This window comes from Saccharomycopsis crataegensis (assembly GCF_037102585.1).
Source record: "Saccharomycopsis crataegensis DNA, jcf7180000000084, whole genome shotgun sequence".
NCBI classification, from domain to species: domain Eukaryota; kingdom Fungi; phylum Ascomycota; class Saccharomycetes; order Ascoideales; family Saccharomycopsidaceae; genus Saccharomycopsis; species Saccharomycopsis crataegensis.
The window spans coordinates 2,119,282-2,139,967 of NW_027043829.1; the positions used below are offsets into that span (position 1 = coordinate 2,119,282).

Genomic DNA, 20,686 nt, shown 5'->3' on the forward strand with positions numbered 1-20,686 from the left:
GTGATGAAACCGCCCCGGATTTTTTTTTCTTTCTTTCTTTTATTTTTCAGCCGATGACCAAATAAAAGTGGTGATAACGCTGCTCAGAACAAAGAGTTCTCACTCATTACTAATCAGCAATGGACACCAGTAATTACAGTAAAAAGAACAAGGAGCTCATCAATAACCCATTGCATGGGATATACATCCCATCGTTCTTCATCTTGTTTGGGACATTGCTTTTTGGATGGGACAAGGTGATCTATGGATTATTATTCATTGGTTTGTTGATGGGGTTCAGATTTTTCCAATACAAGTTGGCAAAGGGAAAAAAAAGAGTGAGTGCCAGTGAATTCAAGCCGTTTGAACTTATTGATCAAACTATTATCACTAAAGATTCTGCAATTTATCGTTTCAAATTGGAAGAAGATGAGGCACTTGATATTCCATTGGGTCACCACCTCGGATGCAGCTTCACCGCCGAAGAATTGAGCCAAGTTACTGATAATGTCAAAGAAGATGATAATGACGTGGTGAAGTATTACACTCCAATCTCTTCAAAGTATGATAAAGGGTTTTTTGATCTTTTGGTCAAATCTTACCCAACCGGTACCGTGTCCAAGAAATTTGCCTCTTTAAGTGTTCATCAAAACGTCAAAATCAAAGGCCCAGTTGGTCGTTTTGACAGTGAAAAGTATTTGACTCCTGATCATTGTGATAAGGATAAGAAGGTTATTTTGATTGCCGGAGGTTCAGGTATCACTCCATTTTTAAGAATTATCATTGAATCACCAATGACCATGAATTTCCAATTGCTTTATTATTCCAAGACCGAGAAGGATGTGTTATTAAGAAATGAACTCGACCAAGTTGCTGAGTTCAAGGACACTTTTGACTTGAAATATTTGTACGGCCTCCTCACCGAGGAAAACCTTACGGAAAACATTGACAGTTCCCTTGATAAATCCTCGTCTGTCTTGATTTGTGGACCACCAGAATTCAAGAAATTGGCTAAAAAAATTGTTGAGGAACTTGGTTTCTCAGAAACTTTCTTATTTTAGTAGTAGAATTTGATTCCCAAGAGTGTTTCTCTTCTTTCTCCTATAGAATTACTTTTCCTTTCAGTTCTTCGATATACCTGTTTATATTTATATACACCTATATTGCTCAATATTGTTCAACCAAGATATAATATAGTTTTCTGTTGGTTTTTATTCCTTATTATTATTGTTATTATCATTCAGCTCAGCTTTATTTCCATTTGTAGTTATAGAGAACCAAACTTTGGTCACGGCGAGAACTTGAGCGATAGGCAGATGAGAAAAAATGAACATCCGTGGCAGTAATTAAAAAACAATCGTACGAGGAAGGTAAATAACATTGGTCTGTCAAATCTTCCATAATTTACATTGTGGAATTTTACCAGGATTTAGACAGTACCGTGGCGGTCCAACCGAGCTGGACATGGGTGGTACTGCCGTGCCAGTGCGCTATATACTTATTATGAAAGAATCCGTAGGCTTTTAACGAAGTAGAGGGACTAAGCGAGAGTAACAACATCGACATTAGTAAACAGCAACCTCACCAACGTTGACCTGCAACACTCAAAATCCCAGCCAAGCAAGCTTATCTTATCACGAAACACAAACGAATTTCCAAGTCCTTGGCAGAGAAGTTATTATGAAATCATCCAATATAACATAGTATTTAAGCCTTATCGGTGCCAATTCATCGGAAATGTTTCCCACCAACCCCCTTGAAAATTTTACATATCGGCGGACTTCCTCTATTTGTGCCAACTAAATAAGTGGTGTTTTTTTATGTTGGAATAATAATAAGTGTCTAATAAGCTAAGCTGTATACGCCATCCGATGTCTATTCACATATTGTGAAGACCGAGATGCCAGACAGGATGGGGGTGACACCCCTAAAAGGTTTTGCGCGAAATATATTTAGAAAGTTGAAATAAATCCCCAGTGGTAGTAGTATCAATAGCAACAATTTATAATAACCCTAATATTCATTATAATATTGCGAAAACCATTGTTCTGAAAATACAGTTTATTGAAAAAATGGCTCTCAGTTTACTTCCAGGATTAGGTATTACATTTCAATCGATCTTTGTTGGTGGGAACCTTGTGACATCGGCGTTGTTCGTTCCAGCTCTCCGCAACACCAACATACCACCTTCAAATCAAATCAAACTTTGGGAGAAAATGTTTATTGGTGGGGCAAAGCTTATGGCGCCTTGTGCTATTTTCAGTGCTGCGTCTTATATATATTTGGGATGTAACGCTTCCAACAGTTTCGAACAAACATCAATGTTTATCAGTGCTGGCTTCTCTTTCTCTGTGATCCTATTCACGACTATTGTGATGCGTTCGAATATCAGATATATTCAGGGCTTAGTGGGTTTATCGGACGAAGATCTTGAATCCAAAGACTACGGCTCAGCAATTAATAAGTGGAATAAGTTGAGTATTTCTCGTTGCTTGCTACTCTCACTTGGATTAGTCAATATGTTGTGGTACCAATATAAAAGTTCTTGACTTGAAACACATACATAAATACATACATAAATACATACATACATACAGTGTGTATCACAATGAATAAGGAGGAAGTATGAATACAACTAAAATTAGTAATGAAAATAGCATATGATGTACCCTATATATGAAATAAGATCTCATCGAGTTTTCTTTCATTGTAAAAGTGAATTTCAGAGATCAAACTTGAAATTCATTCAGCGGTAATTCTTTCAAGTCTTTTTCAACGACTTTCAACTCATCTTATACTGCTGATCATGATAAACTCAATGGGCAGTTTCTTCGTTTGCCAACGTTCCAATATCCATCAATGTGTGGTGTGTGTGGTATGAATTGCTTTTCGAATCGGGAAAGTCCGCGGGTACGTAAATGTTCCAAGGGGTCGGTACGAATTATTTTTTATGACCAATTCCGGCTATTGGTGCGTGAATGAAAAAATGGACACTCTGTGGAGCTACTAGTGTGGGTAGGGGTCTAAATTGCACATATATAACTAGCAGGTATTCGGTGATGCCTACAGGTAGCGGAGTACCCCTGGATCAAATACTCCCAGTTAGAAAGAAAAAGAAATCCTTTATTGCCTCAAAGCTTGGGTGTGATAACTGCAAAAAGCTTTCCCGAAGGAAATGTGATGAGGCACTTCCGGAATGTGCTGGATGTGTAAAGAAAGGGGTGAGTTTCTTATGGCTCATCAAATATTATGCCATATTATTGTTTTTGATAAAAATTATACTAGACTTTTGATTAACTAACGATTGAAAATTTAATGTAGATTCGGTGTTCATATCTCGATGCTCCCCAGGAATTTTTAGATAGGATCTCACGAGCTCATGCGATAATTGCAGATCATAAACTTCAAAGCCAACGAGAGACTGTTCCTGATGCCAATTTTGGTAAATTTAGGATCACAAAAGCAGCACCAAAGCCCATAAAGAAGTCAAAGAAGGTTACTATTAACAAGCCCAATAACAATGTTGCGGATGTAAGTGGACCAAAAAAACCTACAAATGGTGGTAAATCAACGGGGTTCATTAACTTTCAAGTGGTTTCAAAGAAAAAACTTACACCCACAATGCCTGAAATACCAACAGAAGTTCTTATGGAACCGGAAAAAGACAAAGGTGAAAACCCACTTTGTTCTGCAGAAAGTGGCCGGTTCCCATTTACTCTTTACAAGCACACAGTTCATCCAGATCATGAAAAAGCGTATGAAAGATCAGAGAAAATTTTTTTCGAGATTTTCAGCGATTCTGCCGAAATTCATAGGAAAAGATATAAGCTTTTTTTCATCTGCTTGGGGGATCAAATTCGTAATGCTGAACACTCGTTGATTTTATTTTCTTCGTTGATTTGTTTTAGTGGTTGCATGTTCCAAAGACGTGATGCGTTATACCCGAACCAAAAGAGTCCTTACGCGTGTATCACAAATCTCGTGAATAGGAATTACTCTATCACCGCTATTTACATCAATAAGCAATTTAGTATCGTCTCGGAAATCTGTCAGAGACCGGACATCCTGATGGAGGATTTGAAAAGATTATCACCATTAGCCTACACAGTATCCATGAGCGCAATGATTCAATTCGGCTCAGTTTCATTTTATCGAAGTCTTAATTACCGTGTGGGAATGAATTATTTTGTGCATTATCATGAAACCGTTAACACGTTTCGACTATTGACAAGGAAATTTGAAACGAGTATTGGGGATTTATGTGTCGGATTTGCCTTTTTCAAAGCCCTAGCATACGACGATATGAAAGAAATCTTTATTCCATCATACGACACCGCATTTTTGGCCGAATTGTTTGATGATCTCATGCATTTCAAAAAGTTCATTGCTCATGATCCCTACATGATGAGTCAGCTTGACGAATTGGTAAGATTCTATGATCTTTTGATGAATGAGGTCTTCCCCTTGAGAAATCATAAGTACGTCATCAAGTATCCTGCAGATGTCATCACAAAAGCCCAAAACTTTTGGTATAAGATAGTACCAGGGGAAATGTCATTGTTGAACAACAATAGAAATCTTAATATTGTTCAGAAGATATTTTATGTTTATTGGGTCACATTCTGCGTAGCGCTTGATTCATGTATTAATCACGCTGGTTACGTCTGTGGGGTGGGATTTTCTGGATATTCGAAAGTTACCGAGCCATTCCAGCATGCCATTTTCAAAGAACTAGATAATGATAAAAGTGTTACGGGAACTGAATTGCGAGGCCATGTGAATTATCTTGTTAGGATCATTTCCTTTTTTTCAGCCAGATCAAAGATATACCATGAAAATCTTCACTTTAGAAATCCATTTCCAGAGTTTCTAAAAGACGGGTACAATAGATTCCGCTGTAGGGCTTTGCCGTTCATCAAAGAGGAATTCATTTCGAATTTTAAATACAATTACATTAGAAGAGAAAATTTCCCATCAGTGTCCTACAATAGCAATATGTATGCCGGCCAAAATGACCCTGTGTGTCCACCATTATTTGATCACTATCAAATCCAATTCAAAGAAACTAACCATCCATTGAATACGAGAATTTCATCTATTATTCATTGTGAGACTCCTTCCTATGAGTGCCCAATTGCTTTTCAAAACTACAATATTTCAAGAAATGGACTATTATTGGGCGATTATAATCCTTATTCTTCTACCTTCAATAAGGTTGATACAGATAATCCTAAAGACGAACCTTCAGAATATATTTCCGGGTATTTGAATACTTATTTCACGGAACTCTTAAAAGATCGGGGTCTCATTCTCAGTGTGACGGTTCTTGACCAGCCTCCAGTCGGCTCTTTTTTCGAAACCGTTATGAATAACCTCAACTATGGTATCATCCCTAATGAATACGAAAGTAATACTGTCAACGTTGCTGTATTGAAAAATACTGCCCATGACGCAATTGTTTCGGTGAATGATGCAAATATTTATGATATCAATACTGCAATCATGGTCCCATTCACGGGTGCTGACATGGCCAGTTATGATTCCCCAAATATTACCAACTCTAGGTGTGTCGGTCCGCCAACATACATTGATGGTATTTCTGATCACAATTTAAATACAGCCATTCAGCCTAATTGTCCAGCACCCCCAGCACCTCAAGTACCACCGCCACCAGTATCAGTTCCTGGAGGAGTAGTTCAGGCTAATAGCATATCCCACACCGGAGTGACTCATGAATTTCACTATGCCAATCAGAATCAATATGGAATCGCTTTACATAGTACTCCGGGAAATAGAATCAATATTCCTGATGTGAATGTTAATTTGATGTTTAACCCCCGGAATGGCAATGACGATAATAATAATAACAATAATAATAATGGAGCTATACCTAATAATTGGTAAACATTTATAAACGTACATTTAAATAACTTCCAGCTTTATCTATTGTGTTTCTACTGTCTGGCTTCCAAATGTCTTGATATTTATCCGTGCATCATATTGTCTGTCATTTTCACGTTGGATACTAGTCTCTTTTTCTTTTCTCTCAACCCATATATTTATATAGACATTCTCATCAGTTTTAGCCACCTTTAATATTATATTATATGACGAAATATATTCTATTTCATTTCATGTTGTACTGCCTGGCGCTTAATATCCCAAGAAATACACATCCCACAAATTGTCAGCGCCCTAGTTGCCAAAAAGAAATTCACTTCGCAATAAATATATATCACGGGTATATAAACAATATAACAAATGAAATGATAATTGCTACAATGAAGGCAATTATACCCGCTCCAACTGCGGATACCGTAAACACGCTCTCGAGTAATTTACCGATTCTATAGGCTGAAGAAAATTTGGCGTTTGGATACACATTATTATTATTCCTGATCAAATTATCCCAGAAAGTTTCCTTGACCGCCCCCTTTCCCATCAGTGGCTTCTGTTGCTCTGGTGCCTTCGAAGTCCAACCTAAGCTGTATCTTGCTTTTCTGATCTTTTTGGAAACTCTTTCCCCAATGGTTATGGGAAGCGCCACTGCCCCTTCACCAGCCTCGAAAAATAAAGCACATATTTCAAAGAGTCTAGAAGAAGTTGTTGGTAAATTAAAATTACATTGATTTGAAAAATTAACAAGAGGACTAGTTGATATTTCTATCAGCATCAATGACTTACCCATCGAAAAGGAGCACCAAATTTAATGGAGTTTGGCCAAAAGACATTATTTTGGGGCTTTATGACTGTTGATGGAGCAGCACAACTCCCAATCAACCAAAAAAAAAAGAAAGAAAGAAAAGGAAGTACTTTGAAGCTGTTTTATGATATGAAAGGATTGTTTTTTCGTCTTGTAACAAGAAATTGATTACCTTCTCTGGCCAGGATCTTCCAGGATTGTGCTCAGTTGTTGAGAATGTCTATTTTTTTTTTTTTTTTTGCATATATTTATAAATGCAAGCCACAAAGCCAATAGACCCCCATACAGAATTAAATTCTGCTCTTGCGAAATAATACTCATCTTGCAAAAACAAATGCTGATGAATAAATAATAACAGTGAGCTCAACTGGAGGGTCTTTGCTTTTTGGGCAACCCGAAAAATGATCTTGAGCTAATAGTAATTTTATTTTTGGGCATTTGCTTGAGTTGAGACTTTGCGATACTGGTAGCGCTGTTGTTGGTTGCTTTGGGTACTCTTTTCACTATATATCCGAAACGAGGTGATTTTATTGAACTAGATTTTCTCGAGCTCCACAATCTGTCCAACTCATTAATTACGTCTTTTTGTGAATTATCGAACACTTGATCAACAACTTGGTAGTCCAATAACATAGAGTTTTTAGAGACATATAAATTCTCATGTATCTCCTTGACTTTATGGCTGAATTTACTGAATTTTGTCAAGATGTTGTTCAATTTTTTCTGGAAGCATAGGCCCACAAACACCTCACTCACCTTGAGTAATTTCACATCATTGGTATCCATATTTTCCAATAGTTCGCTGGTTTCAATGTACATAATATTTGAGTGCTTTAGAAGTTCAATAATATTGTACAAATTGACGTCTTGTAGCCCAAGCATCAATAAATTTGCACATTTGCCACTTTTACAAGACAAAATTAAATTATGGCAAAAATTGTCATTTGCAGGAGTATTTTCGATGCAATTCAAGTTCAATCCAATCAAGGTTTTAGCATTATTCAATTTAGCGAGCTGATCATAATTGAGTACATCGCTATTCAAGCCACTGAAATTCAATAATAGATACTTCGTTGCCACCAGAAAATATTCCCGCTCATTTCTATCATTGACGAAATACACTTCATTTCCATTAGCACCATTTATCAAAGTATCATCAATAAACTTATTGAGAAGCACGTTGTACCCTATAGTTTCCAATCTATGCTTAATATTGGGAATACACTGTTCTGCAATCACAGTATCCCTAATTCTTGGTCTTTGGTAGCCATCATCAAACAATCTTTGGTTATATTTCAAATGACAATCAAAATCTTTGTTCTTCCCGAAAAAGTTTGCGAATATTTCAAACTTCAGAAAGCTATCTGTTCCATCTTCAAGAATTCTGAGCCATGCATCCAGCCAAAATCCGAACCACTTTGGAATAGCGCTAATATGAGCTGGTTTTAAAAAATCACTATTCAAAACCAATTTTTCTAGTGCTAGCTGTTTCAAAGTTGGTACTTTTTTCAAAGATCTCACATTTCTGGATCGGCAAGAGATTGACAATCGTGGAGCTTGAGGTACGAAGCTGTTTATTCGGTAGCTAAGAGACTGCCAATCATATAGTTCATTTAAGGAAAGATGGTATTGGTTGCTTTCAAGTGCTACCACTAGCTTTCCCGAGTCTGGATAGAAGTTCGATCTCTGGTTCTGATTTGAACTCTGTTGATACTCAGAATCGTCTCTTTCTAGAGTGGACTGTCCTTCTTGTAGAGTTTCAACTGATTGATGCCAGAGCCTCAAGTTCCTTCTCTTGGAATACTTTCCTTTTTTGTATTTCCCAACATTAGTATGCCGTTTTTTGCTGGTGGTTTTCCTTCTCTTATAAGTAGATGAGCCATTGGTCAAATTATTAGTGCGTTTGGTCAGTGTCCGTTTGGTGACACTTCTCAATGCGTTGCGTTTATCTTGTTGATAGGATTTGCCAAATTCATTATTAGATATCACCATTGGATGTTAGAAATTTACATCTCTTTTAAGAGATTGATTAAGTCAGTGTTTAAGCAGCTTCTGACAGTGTGTGTAACTTTTCACGCGTCTTTTTTGGGGGTTTCCACCGTAATTGAAGTTTTGAAGAGTTGTACAACAAATTGGAACACACAAAAGCACTGTGATTGTGATACTGTAGCTTGATTAAAATTAAATATACCTATAAATAGAGAGACCACACCGAGGAGCCTAAACTAAAAAAGAAAAAAAAAAAGAAATCAAAGCACTTCTAATATAATATATCAAAAATTCAGGGTTGAAATAATATCCTATTGGAAAGGGAAAGGAAGAAACAAAAAAAAAAAACTAATTTACAAAAGCAAAAACAAATGATTTTCATTAGAATCTGCTACCACCATACACAAGCTTGAAAATTTCGCTAATTCTTTCATGGGAATACCCTTCAATCAAACACAACTGCAACAAAATTCTTGCCTTTTGAGGATTCAAGTAACCCCCAGCAATTGCACCTTGGAATTTATATTTTCCATTAGGCAAATTACCGACAGGAACGATACCGTTGGCGTTTCTAGTACTGTAAATAACTGGCAAACCCAAAGTGTCAGAAAGTCTCTTCAAGACCATATTACCATGATCGGTCCAAGAACCTGATCCGGTACCGGCCAACACAATACCTTTGACATTAAGATGGTTGACAGCCAATTCTATCAACTCCACATTAAGAGATTGGTAACCGAAAAGAATAAGGACTTCTGGCATTTCGAATGAATGCTCAATTTCCAAGAGTCTTCTTGAACCGGCAAAGAGTCCGGCAATGCGGTGCTTGAATGGCTGAGAAATAAACCAATTGATTTGGTTATCGACAAACATCCCAAGAGTTCCTTGTTCGTCATTCTTGAAAGTATCAAGGGAGTTAGAATTTGATTTGGTAGCATAAATACCGGATATGATACGATCGTTGAGAGAAACAAGTACCCCACGGTTGACCGCACTTTCGTGACTGGCAACAAGTACAGATGTGTAAAGATTCATAAGCCCATCATAAGAGATACTAGTTCTTGGTCTCATACTCCCAGTAAGACAAATAGGTTCCTTAACGTCAAGGGTTAACTCAAGGAAAAACGCGGTTTCTTCAAGAGTATCGGTCCCGTGAGTAACCACAATCCCATGGTATTCCCCGCTCTTCAACGACAGTAAGATTTCGTTTCTGAGTTTCAAAGTGTGTAACGAGGTGATTTCATTGGAACCAACATTATAAATTTGTTGGAAAGCAACGGTTGCAAGGTTGGAAAGCTCAGGGATATTATCGACCAAATCATTGATGGTCAAGTTGACAGAATAACCAGCATTACTGGTACTTGAATCACCTGAAGAAGCGATTGTTCCTCCAGTAGCGAAGATCTTGATGGAAGGAAAGCGCCAATTTTCATTAAGTTGGACTACTGCAGTTTCTTCTTGAGTAACGGCTTCGTAGAAGGTGTTTTTGTAGAAGTGGTTGAAATTAAGAAAATCATTGATGAAGTCAAACTTCACGGCATTAGATAACCCCAAAAGTTGGAGAGTCACCAAAACAAGATTTAAAAAGATCATTCTGGGGTTTATATGGTGGCAAAAACTGGTCAGTGGAGAACAAGTCTTGGTTAATAATGTGTTGATGATTTTAAAAAGCTTGTTAAATTTTACATGATATGAGAATGACGCATTTCTCAATGACAAGTCGCGTGCGCACACACACAATGAAAAAAAAAAAAAAAGAAAAAAAAAAAAAAAAAAAGCCGACGGAAAAAACGGTTTTTTTTTTTTGGCGGGGGAGGGGGAAATTTAGTGTCGATAATTTCCGGCACTGGAGCAAATCTCTTTTGTTTTATGTTCCTTGGCCGCCAAGGGCAACCTCAAATTACCAGAAAAAGGTAAAATGGCAACCTCGAACTTCTTCCAACTAGGTCTTGCATGATTCAAAGGGTGAAGGACCACTTGATATACGACGACAATCAAGTGCTTGGAAACAGCGTATACCATCACTGAATTACCCAATTGTGATCTACGTCCCCTAAAATAACCTCTAGACTTGGATATTTAATTGCCTCATCAAAATTGCTTGCTATAGCTCAGGATTCCCGGAATATCAATCACTCGATTGGAATTGAAATCATTGATGGTTTTTTTTTTGTCCTTCACTCTTCTGCGCGACAACATAGTCATTGAACCAAAAAAAAAATGCTGCTGGAAGATCTTCGTGCGAGTAACCAAGGTGATCAATCATTCCTTCATAAATATTTGATTGATGTCCAAAATTTTCATGCCTTGAAGACTCCTCTTAAAATTATCTACAAAAGAGTCTATCTTCATTGGAATCACTTCATTCTTATGCTGAAATGTACACTGTTTCTCGCTACTATGTTGGATTTCCCATTTACGAGTGTCAATCACCCACTCAATAAATTGGGCAAAAACTGGTAAACGATTACTGGAATTACTCCCCTATTCCAAGACATCCGCATGATTTTTTTCTCTTTCTTTATCAATTGACGTACAGCTTTTATTGATACGAGCAACGCTGCTTGCTTGCCTGCTTGCTTAATCCTTGATAATAACCTTTTAACTTTGGACGGATTTTGCTATCCAAGTACCAATTACAAAGGATACTATAACGGCAAATCATTATTACCTAAGTGGGCACTGACTACTCCTCCCGCGCTTCCTTTCCCCATTGGGCGGCGGTTGATTACTTTCAAGCTCTGCGGCCTGCGAAATTTTGCATTTTTTCTTTTTTGTTTGTTAACAAAATTGGAAGAGCAGAAAACAACAATGTTATGGTGTGAGTTTTTTTTGTTTTTAAAAAAATACCTAATACCGAATCGCTGAGCTCTTGGCGAATCGAGCCTCGTAAACTGAAAACAAAGTGGTGTGTTGCAACTCAACCACAATCAATGCTCTGAATGATCTGCCATGTATAAAAAGTGCGACCTCATAAATATGTGGGTATGGAACGTGGGGATCACGCGACACTGGCCGATGGGTAAATAACTGGTTCTGTTATTGATACCCGTCTTTGCATCCTTGTAGTATTACTAAACAGTATCTCATATCGCAAATAATAGAAGAAGAAAAAAAAAAACCTTTTCAATTGCTGCGAGAAAAGGAGCACTACGACATGGACGCGAATTGCCATATGTCGCAACGAGAATGTTTGATTCACCCAGTATTTCGGCTAACTGTCTGCCTTATCATGCATGGCAGAGGCAGAGAGAGAGAGGGTCTCTGGAGACCTCTGGAGACCTCTGGAGACCTCTGGTCTGTGTGTCCACTCGAATGTTTCCGCTGTCGAATTGATACTACCAACAGCCAATATTAATAAACACGACATTAGAAGACCAGAGAGGCCATCAATCGACCGCGGGGACCCGCATGTTGCTATTATAATATTCACCACCACCAATCCAAACGGTCCCGAAGTTAAAACAATTACAGTTTGGAGCTAAAAGACACCAGGACAATAGTGACTGCAGCCAATCTTCCCTCCCGGGTAACCAACCGGTTACTATACATCCTGTCATGTGCCACCCGAAAAAAAAAAAAAAAAAAGAACATTGACATTTTACCATCATCACACTCATCATCGTCTTCTCCTCCTCGAACCGTTGACACTCTTCGATATCGACTGCAATGTCTACGAGGACCACCACAACCTACTCACACAATGGGTGCAGTCGTTGCAAAAGAATGAAAATAAAGTGTGATGAGAAACGACCTAACTGCGGGGCCTGTGACCGAAAGAAGACAGAATGTGTTTATGAGTTTCCTTTTGTCATTTACAACCCCCATCTGAGCAAGAAGAGGAAAAACAAAAGCGGCAAAGTATCAAAACTGGGATCAGGCGACTCATATAAGATTAACCAAGAAGACCGCAGAATTTTGCAGATTACCTTGCCTAGCGAGTTTAAGTTCATCGCTGAGAAATTCTCCGATGATAGTTCTTCGCCATCTTCCATCACCTCCCCTCCAGCAAATGATTCACAAACTTATTGTGAGAAGAACTTTAGTGAAACTAATAGTTCACCTTTGTCATCACAGCTCACAAAGGCTGCGGCTACCGGCTCCATCGCCGCTAGCTTTAATAGTACCTCTTCTCCTTCTGCTTCCACTCCTACAATGCCTCCCGGCTCTTTCCCCAGTTCTTTTTCATTGGCTAATCAAAAGTATGACCAGCTAAAAAATCACACTGGTAACTTGGAAACATCTTTCAAAGATCATTTCAAGTTGTCAGATATTCCAGTGAAGATGGAGCCCCAGCAGACGTTTGATTGGCAACAAGTGCCTATTGATAGCACTGCTGCGGTTGTTACCACACCTTCAAGTATAGCCGCCACCCCCAATACTAATAGTGACAACACTAACACAGCGATAATTCCCCAATTCATCCCAACAACGAGTATGGCACCAGCTATCCCTCATCAACAAGACTATGCTCCTATAGATTATAAAATGTGGAACAATTTCATGACTGAAACAGATTATATCTTGAATCTTTCCATGCCCCAAGAGACTGTTGACATAAATAGACCACAGCCATTACCACAATTCAAATATGACTTTTACAAAAGTAATACCATGAATTACATGGTTCAATATTTGAACATAGCCCAGCCGATCATCGAGTCCAGACATTTGACGGCGGACGATCCAGAAATCCGTGACCTACTTTGGAATTATTTTATTTCAGGCAAGGCGTTATCCAACCATTTATTCGTAGAGGACGATTTTGCCAACAACCCTTTAATTGATTGGCTTAAAATTTTATCGAGAAACAACATCGAAAGTCATAACACAATTTTTACCTCAATCATCGCCACCAGTGCCAATGGGATCGCTTTACAAACAAATGTTGACTATTGGGCCGTCATTAGAGAGAAGTATATGGACATGACTCTAGCGATGCTTTCTGAAAATATCAATGTCATCAACTCATTTGTCACAACCACTTGCTTGCTATTTACAGTGTTATTGTTATACTCGGAAAAATCGGCGACCGACTCTCCAGTTTGGAGGTTACATTTGAAGGGTGCTCTTGGAATCTTGAGAAAAATAAACAGCATCTGGAATATGGTGGAGGTTCATGCCATTGAAAACAAATCGGAAGAATTAAAAGCAGCTATCAACTTATTCCACTTTTGTGAGTGTTGGTTCTTGAGCGCAGAATCTTTAGCATGGATTTCTTCTTTGAATGGTGGGTCAATGCCATGCTTAGTCCCAAAAGATTTGACGGATGCTCGTCAATTACTATCGAACCACTTGCCGTATGAAAACCAAAATGCATTGGTTCTCGATGGCTTTAATACCGTTAGATTTTATTCACAAAACTTGGTGGAAGTGATGAATGAGATTGTGTTGCATATCATGACATTGAAGATCAACCATGATATCAATATCAGTGACATTCGTGGGCTACTATTGAATACTCCACCAACTGAAGAATCCTTAAAGTTAGGCGAACGTTTGATTTCCAAAATTTCAGATATCTGTACGTATGATGAACATTTCTCAATGAAATTTGAAAATTGCCACGATAAGCTATTGGCAAAAACGATGAAGACTGCTGCTGAGTGCTACGTTATGGGTATCCAGTGCTTTATTTATTCTTCATTCATGGGCTATAACATCTATTGTCCAGAGATCCAAATTTTGATCCAGAAATTCATAAATAAATACGACCAAATGCCTTACGATGGTCCATGTGCCATTTCTGTTCATTGGCCATGCTTTATTTTGGCATGCTGCACTCCAAATGATCCAAATCTAAGACTGAGAATCTTGAAACCTTTATATAATATGATCCATCACTCGATGTTTGGGGCAAGCTTTTCAATTAAAAGAGTGCAGGAGATATGGAATTTTTTTGATAGTGGTGCAAAAGACTCTGATAGAATTGCTAAAATTGATACAATTTGCTTTTAAAAGTATGTTATTTTTTTAAAAAGAACTCATGATTTATTGATGAAGAATCATGGCCGCAGCATTTTCTCTTGATTTTTTTTTTTTTTCGATTTTTTTTTAAACTTACTTGTTTACTTTTTGTGTTTCATTTTTGGGTCGGTGATTTGTTGTTTTCCAGCTGTGTGTTGGTGTGTTATTACTCTTGGGTATAGTCATTTCTGTGTAATTATTTTTTTGTGTTGAGTATATCTGTCTGCCATTGTTGGCCTTTTCTTTGCCGCAGATAAAGGCAATGATTAGCCGTTATTATTATTATTATTATTATTATGATTATTTTGCCTTATCATTATATTGACCAGTGTTTAGTATTTTGTTTTTTCCCTAATGATTACGCTCATTGCCAGAGGGTAGTGAGCGAGTTTTACGAAAATGTTGGTCCTTATCGGACTTTTTGATGATTGTCTTTTTTTTGATTCCTAACGATTCACAATTTCAAGTGTCATAATGTAACTGACAAGCTTTTTATATTCAATTTGATTTTATTTAATAGACATATATAATAATAATTGAGATATTGCCAAGAATACTGGTAATTTCTTATTGATTTGGGTTGGCCACCGGTTAACAGCACCCTGTCATTTTTCGAATTTTTTTTTTTAAGAAAAAAGAAAATTTGTTGTTAAAATCTAATCTGGAGATCTCCGCTAATGAATCACACCGCCAATTATTAGTAGAGAGAGAGAGAGAGAGAGACCAATCATAAAAGATGAACGTTTCAAAAGATTCCAACTATGATCTAGACAAATGTATCGAAATGCTTTATAAAAGACAACTACTACCAGAAGTGACAATACAGGCGCTTTGCAATAAATTGAAAGAACTCTTGATAAGGGAATCGAATGTGGCATATATTAGTACCCCAGTAACGGTGATCGGGGACATTCATGGGCAATTCCACGATTTGATCGAGATTTTCAAGATCGGGGGGTTTGCTCCCGATACCAACTACTTATTTCTCGGGGATTATGTCGATCGAGGAATGTTTTCTGTCGAGACAATCACCCTCTTGATGTGTTTGAAATTACGGTACCCTAACCGAATCAATCTAGTGCGAGGCAATCATGAATCGCGTCAAATCACCCAGAATTACGGTTTTTACACCGAGTGTCAGAGGAAATACGGAGGGTCTACTGAAGTATGGAACTATTTCACCGATATGTTTGATTACTTGATCTTGAGCGTGGTGATCAACAATGAAATTTTCTGCGTCCATGGAGGGTTATCCCCCAACGTTCATCACATTGATCAAATCAAATTAGTCGATCGGTTCAGAGAAATCCCCCATGAGGGTCCGATGGCCGACCTTGTATGGTCTGATCCTGATGATGAAGATAATGATTTCCAATTGAGCCCGCGAGGCGCGGGGTACACTTTCGGGGTCGACGTGGTGAAGAAATTCTTGATCTTGAACAATATGAATAAAATCCTTAGGGCCCACCAACTATGTAACGAAGGGTATCAAATCTATTTCAATGGGTTGGTCACCACAGTTTGGTCGGCCCCCAATTATTGTTACCGTTGTGGAAATAAGGCTAGTATCTTGGAAGTTTACAGCAGTACGGAAAGTTACTTCAATGTTTTTGAAGAGAGTCCAGAAAACCGAAACGAGATAGAAATGATGAACAACTTACAAAACAAAAGTTACGTCGAGTATTTCTTATGATCATGCCGATTCTGTTGGAGGTGAAAAGGGATATTTGATATGGTAGGTTGGTAATTCTCCAAATTATTATCCCAAAAAAATTGCCCGCCACAATTTATACTGGTTACTGGCCCATTCCTGAAGCGAATTAATAAACAAGCATCCTAATAACTAATACTAATAGATGATGAAGGATACCTAATGAGTTAAGTTTTCTTTTTTTTTCTCCTTTTTTTTTTCTTTTATTCTTTTTTTTTTTTTTTTTTTTTTTTTCACATAAGCTTTTCAGTATTGCATGTTATGTCAAAAATCGTTTCTAATTTTAAATTCATTTGCATTTTATTGTTCCTACTTCCTTATAATAAACTTACTGATAGTTCCTTTATGTTGCACCGAATGATGCTTTTACCAACCAGTATAGACATTCATTTATATAATCACTTAAATATTTGTAAAATACTATCTAATTTCACATTCATTTCTTCCCATTCACCAATATCGGTACTTAGTACCGTGATAGCTCCTCCTGCACCAATTCTCCAATCTTTCAAACCTTTGTCGTATGAGAACATCGATCTGATAACCACACTCCAATCAGCTTGGTCATCCATCGACCAATACCCAAAAACCCCACTATAGATGCCTCTTTGACCATAAGAAGATTCAAGATCGTTTTGTAAGAGCTGTACCGAGCGTTTTTTTGGGGCCCCAGTCATGGATCCTGGCGGGAGCGAAGTGGATAAGATTTGAAACCCTCTAGAAACCCGGGAAGCTAAATGATTGGTTGGACTGAGAATGTCACACTCGATCACCGAAACTAATTGATACACGGTTTTGTACTCTTCCATGATCATCAATTTTGGAACCCTGACATTTGTGACCTTGGCCATGGTGGAACAGTCATTATTGTTGTTATCCGAGTCGCAATGACTATACAAGTCATGACGGATTAAATCAACAATCATCAAATTTTCCCCCAACTCTTTAGGGTCATTCAATAATTCTTGGGCTTGGTCTCTGGTCAATCCTTCCCTTTTTCTTAATGTACCTTTGATTGGTCTCAATTGTCCAACTTTAATGAAGTCTTTGTTGACTTCAGTACCACGATCATAGTCATTTTTCCAGCTGAAAAACCGTTCAGGAGATGAGGAAACCAATGTCATATCACCAAATTGAAGGAAACCAGAATGTGGGGCAGGGTTCCGAAGAGTGACAAGCTTGTATAATTCCCAAGGATCAATGCCATGTGGGAAAGAAATCGTGGTTGGAGTACAAAGGCAAAGTTCATAAGAGTCCCCTGCATGAAGGTACTCTTGACATTTGTGGAATAATGACATGTAATTGGTCTGCGAAGGTTTCCTGATGATAATATCTTGAGGATCATGCGATGATTTGAGGATATCAGAAATACTAAGTGGCCAGGCAGTAGATGCCAGTCCTTGTTTAGAGTCGTTAGAAAAAGTGTCAACTGATTCAGAAGTTCGCTTAAGCCAATCTTGATCATTTGACTTTAAAGAGATGATATACAATTCTCCTGTTTGTTCATTATAAATAATTGATCTTTCAACAAAAATCATTTTGATATCGGGAGTTTTTGTTCCAGCCTGCTGTCTCTGTTTCCTGACTAAATCGACATCGATATATTGACCACTTTCATACGATATACTACCAATCAAACCACCAATAAATGGAAGCCTCAACTTATGAGACCCCAAAATGAGTTTGTTTGACATAAAGTTCTGCAAGAAAGTCCATATAGACCCACCATTGAGGGGAAAGTTGTATGGTTTCTCATTATTTCCCGAACTAGTCCACCAATTTAGCCCCACATGAGAGGAGTCATTCAATGACCAAGTGATTTCTAATGACTTTTTGGGCTCGGCAACCCCGATAATTGACCAGCTTTTAGGCTCAGCTGACGAACTCAATAGAAAATAGTCTTCTCTTTGAGTTTGTTGTTTTTTTAGAGAATCAATCAATTCAATGGCCGTATGTCTTTGTTTGTCTTCGTTTGTTACTGGGATGTCGAGTTTTATGAATTGGATAGCATCCTCACTGTATTTGCGTCTAATAATTTCTTCGAAGGCAATGGATTCATCAATGACGGCCTTTGTTCCTGGAAATTCATGATTAATATCCTCATCTTCTCTAAGGGAGGAGTTCACAAATAACTTTTCAAATTCTTTCCCGCTGCCATCAGTTTCGCCTGTAATATTTCTTCCACGGAGTTTGTTCCACTTTTGGGAAAACTTATAAAAGTTTTCAATCAATTTGCCTCCATATTCCGAACAAATTGATTCAGGATGGTACTGCACCCCATAAAATGGTCTAGCTTTGTGTTTGCCTGCCATTAAGACATGCCCGTTACAAAGTTCGGGATCAATGGTGAACGCCAATGGTAAAATATCACAAGATTGGATTTCTGAGGGAAGAACAACATGAAGAGAGTGATATCTGACAGAGTTGAACCCTGTAGGAATGTCCTTTAATAACTCGTCGCTGACAAGCGCTTGAGCATCAATATCCTCAAATATTTCAGAAATTGACGACTCTTCTAAAACAATACTATTCTCACCCTTGGTATCAGCACTCTTTAATTTCACCTGTTTTACAATATTATGTTTTTCGTACTTGAATACTTGGGCAATTTGGCCGTGCTTCACATCTTTCAAACGCTCGACTTCAGCCATTCCTGCCAACCCCATAGCTTGCCAACCGAGGCAAATCCCCAACATTGGGACGTTTTGCAAAGTTTTATCACTGACGACGGCATCTACTATTCCAAGGGTATCGTTACGATCATTAGGGTCGCCAGGACCAGGACCAATTATAATACAATCGTAATTTGAGGCAATGTGGGCGGCGAAAGACTCTTTAAACTGTTGCACCGGGACACAGTCATTGTATATGGTGTGAATATGCGCATCAGGAATTGTTTTCGAGATCAATGCTCGGAGATTATGAGTGAACGAGTCATAAGAATCAATAAGAAGGATTTGGGACATCAATAATATTGGGAACGTTGTGTATGAGTGTGATTAATTAATAGTACAGGGTCCGAACGAGAAAACTACGCTAAAAAAAAAAAGAGGGAAAAAGAAAAAAAAAAAGGAAAAAATATTGAATTGAGGCAATGCAGGTGCCAAATCGAGGGTCGCTTCGTTTTTTTTTTTTTTTTAGTTGGAAAAACCTATTACAGCGCTAACCAAAAGCTGAAACAACTACACCACAACGAGGACAATCATTACATCATGATCGAAGTGGTTTGTAACGACAGACTCGGAAAAAGAATCAAAGTCAAGTGCTTGCCTGAAGACACAGTAGGTGATTTCAAGAAAATATTGTCCTTGCAAATTGGAACCAACGCTGAAAAAATTGTGTTGAAGAAAGGATACAGGATTTTCAAGGATCACATAACATTGGACGATTATGAAATTCATGATGGAACTAATATTGAATTGTACTACTCATAGGTAGAGAATATTCGTAATGTCTTTTTCTTTTCCTTTCTTCTCTTAGTTACAAATGGTTCTGGAGTCAAGCTTTTAATTAACTAAATTGATCTATTTTTATTGGTATAATATAAGTCCGTATGAGGTCTAGAGTATAATATAATGATATAATATAAGGTAACATGGAAGTAGGCAATTTTCCAAGGCAATGGGAGGATATTGCAAGCTTTGACAAGGAAAGGATTAAGGCTCATTTTCTGATAGTTAGATGGAGAAAGGCCATGGTAAGTAACCGAGGTGTCTTTCCTGGCACATTGAATCCACATCGTCACATCACCAGTGTAACGACATAAACCTAGGGTACCTAAGACGAAAATCAAAAATCGCATCCTTCATTAACCGAATCGTCAGCAACAAAGGTGAACTGTTTTGCTTTTCCGGACTTTGTGTCTTTGGAAAAATATAAGAACGTTCTGTTATGCTGTGCACAATAGTAATCGAAGTTCCCCCAAGCTCTGGGATCCTTGGGGTGTTTCCTAATTAAATGGTCCCTGTAATCTTTGAGAGAGTGGAATGCTTTAGAGAGACAACCGTAGCAAACCATTTTAGAAGAATGGTTGTCTAACACATGATTCACGATATAGTCATGATGAAGTGACGAGTATGGGCAATAAGCGCATCTGAGAGAAATAGTCATTGTAATGAGCTCAAATTTTGCACGATGATAAATGAGAAGACTGGTATAATAGTTATTACAGATATGAGGGCAAATTGGTAAAGAAAAAGAAGAAACAAAAATTTTCTTCTTAAATGGTTGCAACAATTTTCCCAAATTTTTCACTGTGTGTATGTGTGCGGTCTTTTTTTTTTTTTTCTATTATTTTTTCTGCGTGTTGTCTCTATTAGGACAGGATGGGTGGCACT

General features: G+C 37.8%; 13 protein-coding genes across 13 annotated transcripts; 7 read left to right on the forward strand and 6 right to left on the reverse strand. All coding sequences in view use genetic code 12, as the record gives it.

Annotated features, from left to right (window-relative positions):
• Nucleotides 1-119: 119 nt before the first annotated feature.
• DASC09_039320 (cytochrome b5 reductase family protein) lies at nt 120-1,040 on the forward strand (the record flags this gene model as incomplete). The annotated part of the gene is made up of 1 exon (XM_064997531.1): nt 120-1,040. One exon carries the CDS (start codon nt 120-122, stop codon nt 1,038-1,040), a length of 921 nt encoding a protein of 306 aa, XP_064853603.1.
• A 1,011-nt stretch (nt 1,041-2,051) lies between these two features.
• Nucleotides 2,052-2,528, forward strand: DASC09_039330 (DUF1772 domain-containing protein; the record flags this gene model as incomplete). The annotated part of the gene is made up of 1 exon (XM_064997532.1): nt 2,052-2,528. The coding sequence occupies one exon, from the start codon at nt 2,052-2,054 to the stop codon at nt 2,526-2,528; it is 477 nt and encodes a 158-aa protein (XP_064853604.1).
• A 429-nt stretch (nt 2,529-2,957) lies between these two features.
• On the forward strand, nt 2,958-5,883 carry DASC09_039340 (Zn(II)2Cys6 transcription factor domain-containing protein; the record flags this gene model as incomplete). Its single annotated transcript, XM_064997533.1, has 2 exons — nt 2,958-3,200; nt 3,301-5,883. 2 exons carry the CDS (start codon nt 2,958-2,960, stop codon nt 5,881-5,883), a joined length of 2,826 nt encoding a protein of 941 aa, XP_064853605.1.
• A 331-nt stretch (nt 5,884-6,214) lies between these two features.
• On the reverse strand, nt 6,215-6,710 carry DASC09_039350 (uncharacterized protein; the record flags this gene model as incomplete). Its single annotated transcript, XM_064997534.1, has 2 exons — nt 6,215-6,572; nt 6,664-6,710. The coding sequence occupies 2 exons, from the start codon at nt 6,708-6,710 to the stop codon at nt 6,215-6,217; spliced, it is 405 nt and encodes a 134-aa protein (XP_064853606.1).
• Nucleotides 6,711-7,045: 335 nt separating this feature from the next.
• On the reverse strand, nt 7,046-8,674 carry DASC09_039360 (uncharacterized protein; the record flags this gene model as incomplete). Its single annotated transcript, XM_064997535.1, has 1 exon — nt 7,046-8,674. One exon carries the CDS (start codon nt 8,672-8,674, stop codon nt 7,046-7,048), a length of 1,629 nt encoding a protein of 542 aa, XP_064853607.1.
• Nucleotides 8,675-9,052: 378 nt separating this feature from the next.
• On the reverse strand, nt 9,053-10,264 carry DASC09_039370 (asparaginase; the record flags this gene model as incomplete). The annotated part of the gene is made up of 1 exon (XM_064997536.1): nt 9,053-10,264. One exon carries the CDS (start codon nt 10,262-10,264, stop codon nt 9,053-9,055), a length of 1,212 nt encoding a protein of 403 aa, XP_064853608.1.
• A 231-nt stretch (nt 10,265-10,495) lies between these two features.
• DASC09_039380 (uncharacterized protein) lies at nt 10,496-10,693 on the reverse strand (the record flags this gene model as incomplete). The annotated part of the gene is made up of 1 exon (XM_064997537.1): nt 10,496-10,693. One exon carries the CDS (start codon nt 10,691-10,693, stop codon nt 10,496-10,498), a length of 198 nt encoding a protein of 65 aa, XP_064853609.1.
• A 1,214-nt stretch (nt 10,694-11,907) lies between these two features.
• DASC09_039390 (uncharacterized protein) lies at nt 11,908-12,156 on the forward strand (the record flags this gene model as incomplete). The annotated part of the gene is made up of 1 exon (XM_064997538.1): nt 11,908-12,156. One exon carries the CDS (start codon nt 11,908-11,910, stop codon nt 12,154-12,156), a length of 249 nt encoding a protein of 82 aa, XP_064853610.1.
• A 184-nt stretch (nt 12,157-12,340) lies between these two features.
• On the forward strand, nt 12,341-14,629 carry DASC09_039400 (Zn(II)2Cys6 transcription factor; the record flags this gene model as incomplete). The annotated part of the gene is made up of 1 exon (XM_064997539.1): nt 12,341-14,629. The coding sequence occupies one exon, from the start codon at nt 12,341-12,343 to the stop codon at nt 14,627-14,629; it is 2,289 nt and encodes a 762-aa protein (XP_064853611.1).
• A 745-nt stretch (nt 14,630-15,374) lies between these two features.
• Nucleotides 15,375-16,331, forward strand: PPG1 (putative serine/threonine-protein kinase PPG1; the record flags this gene model as incomplete). The annotated part of the gene is made up of 1 exon (XM_064997540.1): nt 15,375-16,331. One exon carries the CDS (start codon nt 15,375-15,377, stop codon nt 16,329-16,331), a length of 957 nt encoding a protein of 318 aa, XP_064853612.1.
• A 416-nt stretch (nt 16,332-16,747) lies between these two features.
• On the reverse strand, nt 16,748-19,315 carry ABZ1 (4-amino-4-deoxychorismate synthase; the record flags this gene model as incomplete). The annotated part of the gene is made up of 1 exon (XM_064997541.1): nt 16,748-19,315. The coding sequence occupies one exon, from the start codon at nt 19,313-19,315 to the stop codon at nt 16,748-16,750; it is 2,568 nt and encodes an 855-aa protein (XP_064853613.1).
• Nucleotides 19,316-19,561: 246 nt separating this feature from the next.
• HUB1 (ubiquitin-like protein HUB1) lies at nt 19,562-19,783 on the forward strand (the record flags this gene model as incomplete). Its single annotated transcript, XM_064997542.1, has 1 exon — nt 19,562-19,783. One exon carries the CDS (start codon nt 19,562-19,564, stop codon nt 19,781-19,783), a length of 222 nt encoding a protein of 73 aa, XP_064853614.1.
• Nucleotides 19,784-20,138: 355 nt separating this feature from the next.
• On the reverse strand, nt 20,139-20,459 carry DASC09_039440 (uncharacterized protein; the record flags this gene model as incomplete). The annotated part of the gene is made up of 1 exon (XM_064997543.1): nt 20,139-20,459. One exon carries the CDS (start codon nt 20,457-20,459, stop codon nt 20,139-20,141), a length of 321 nt encoding a protein of 106 aa, XP_064853615.1.
• Nucleotides 20,460-20,686: the final 227 nt, after the last annotated feature.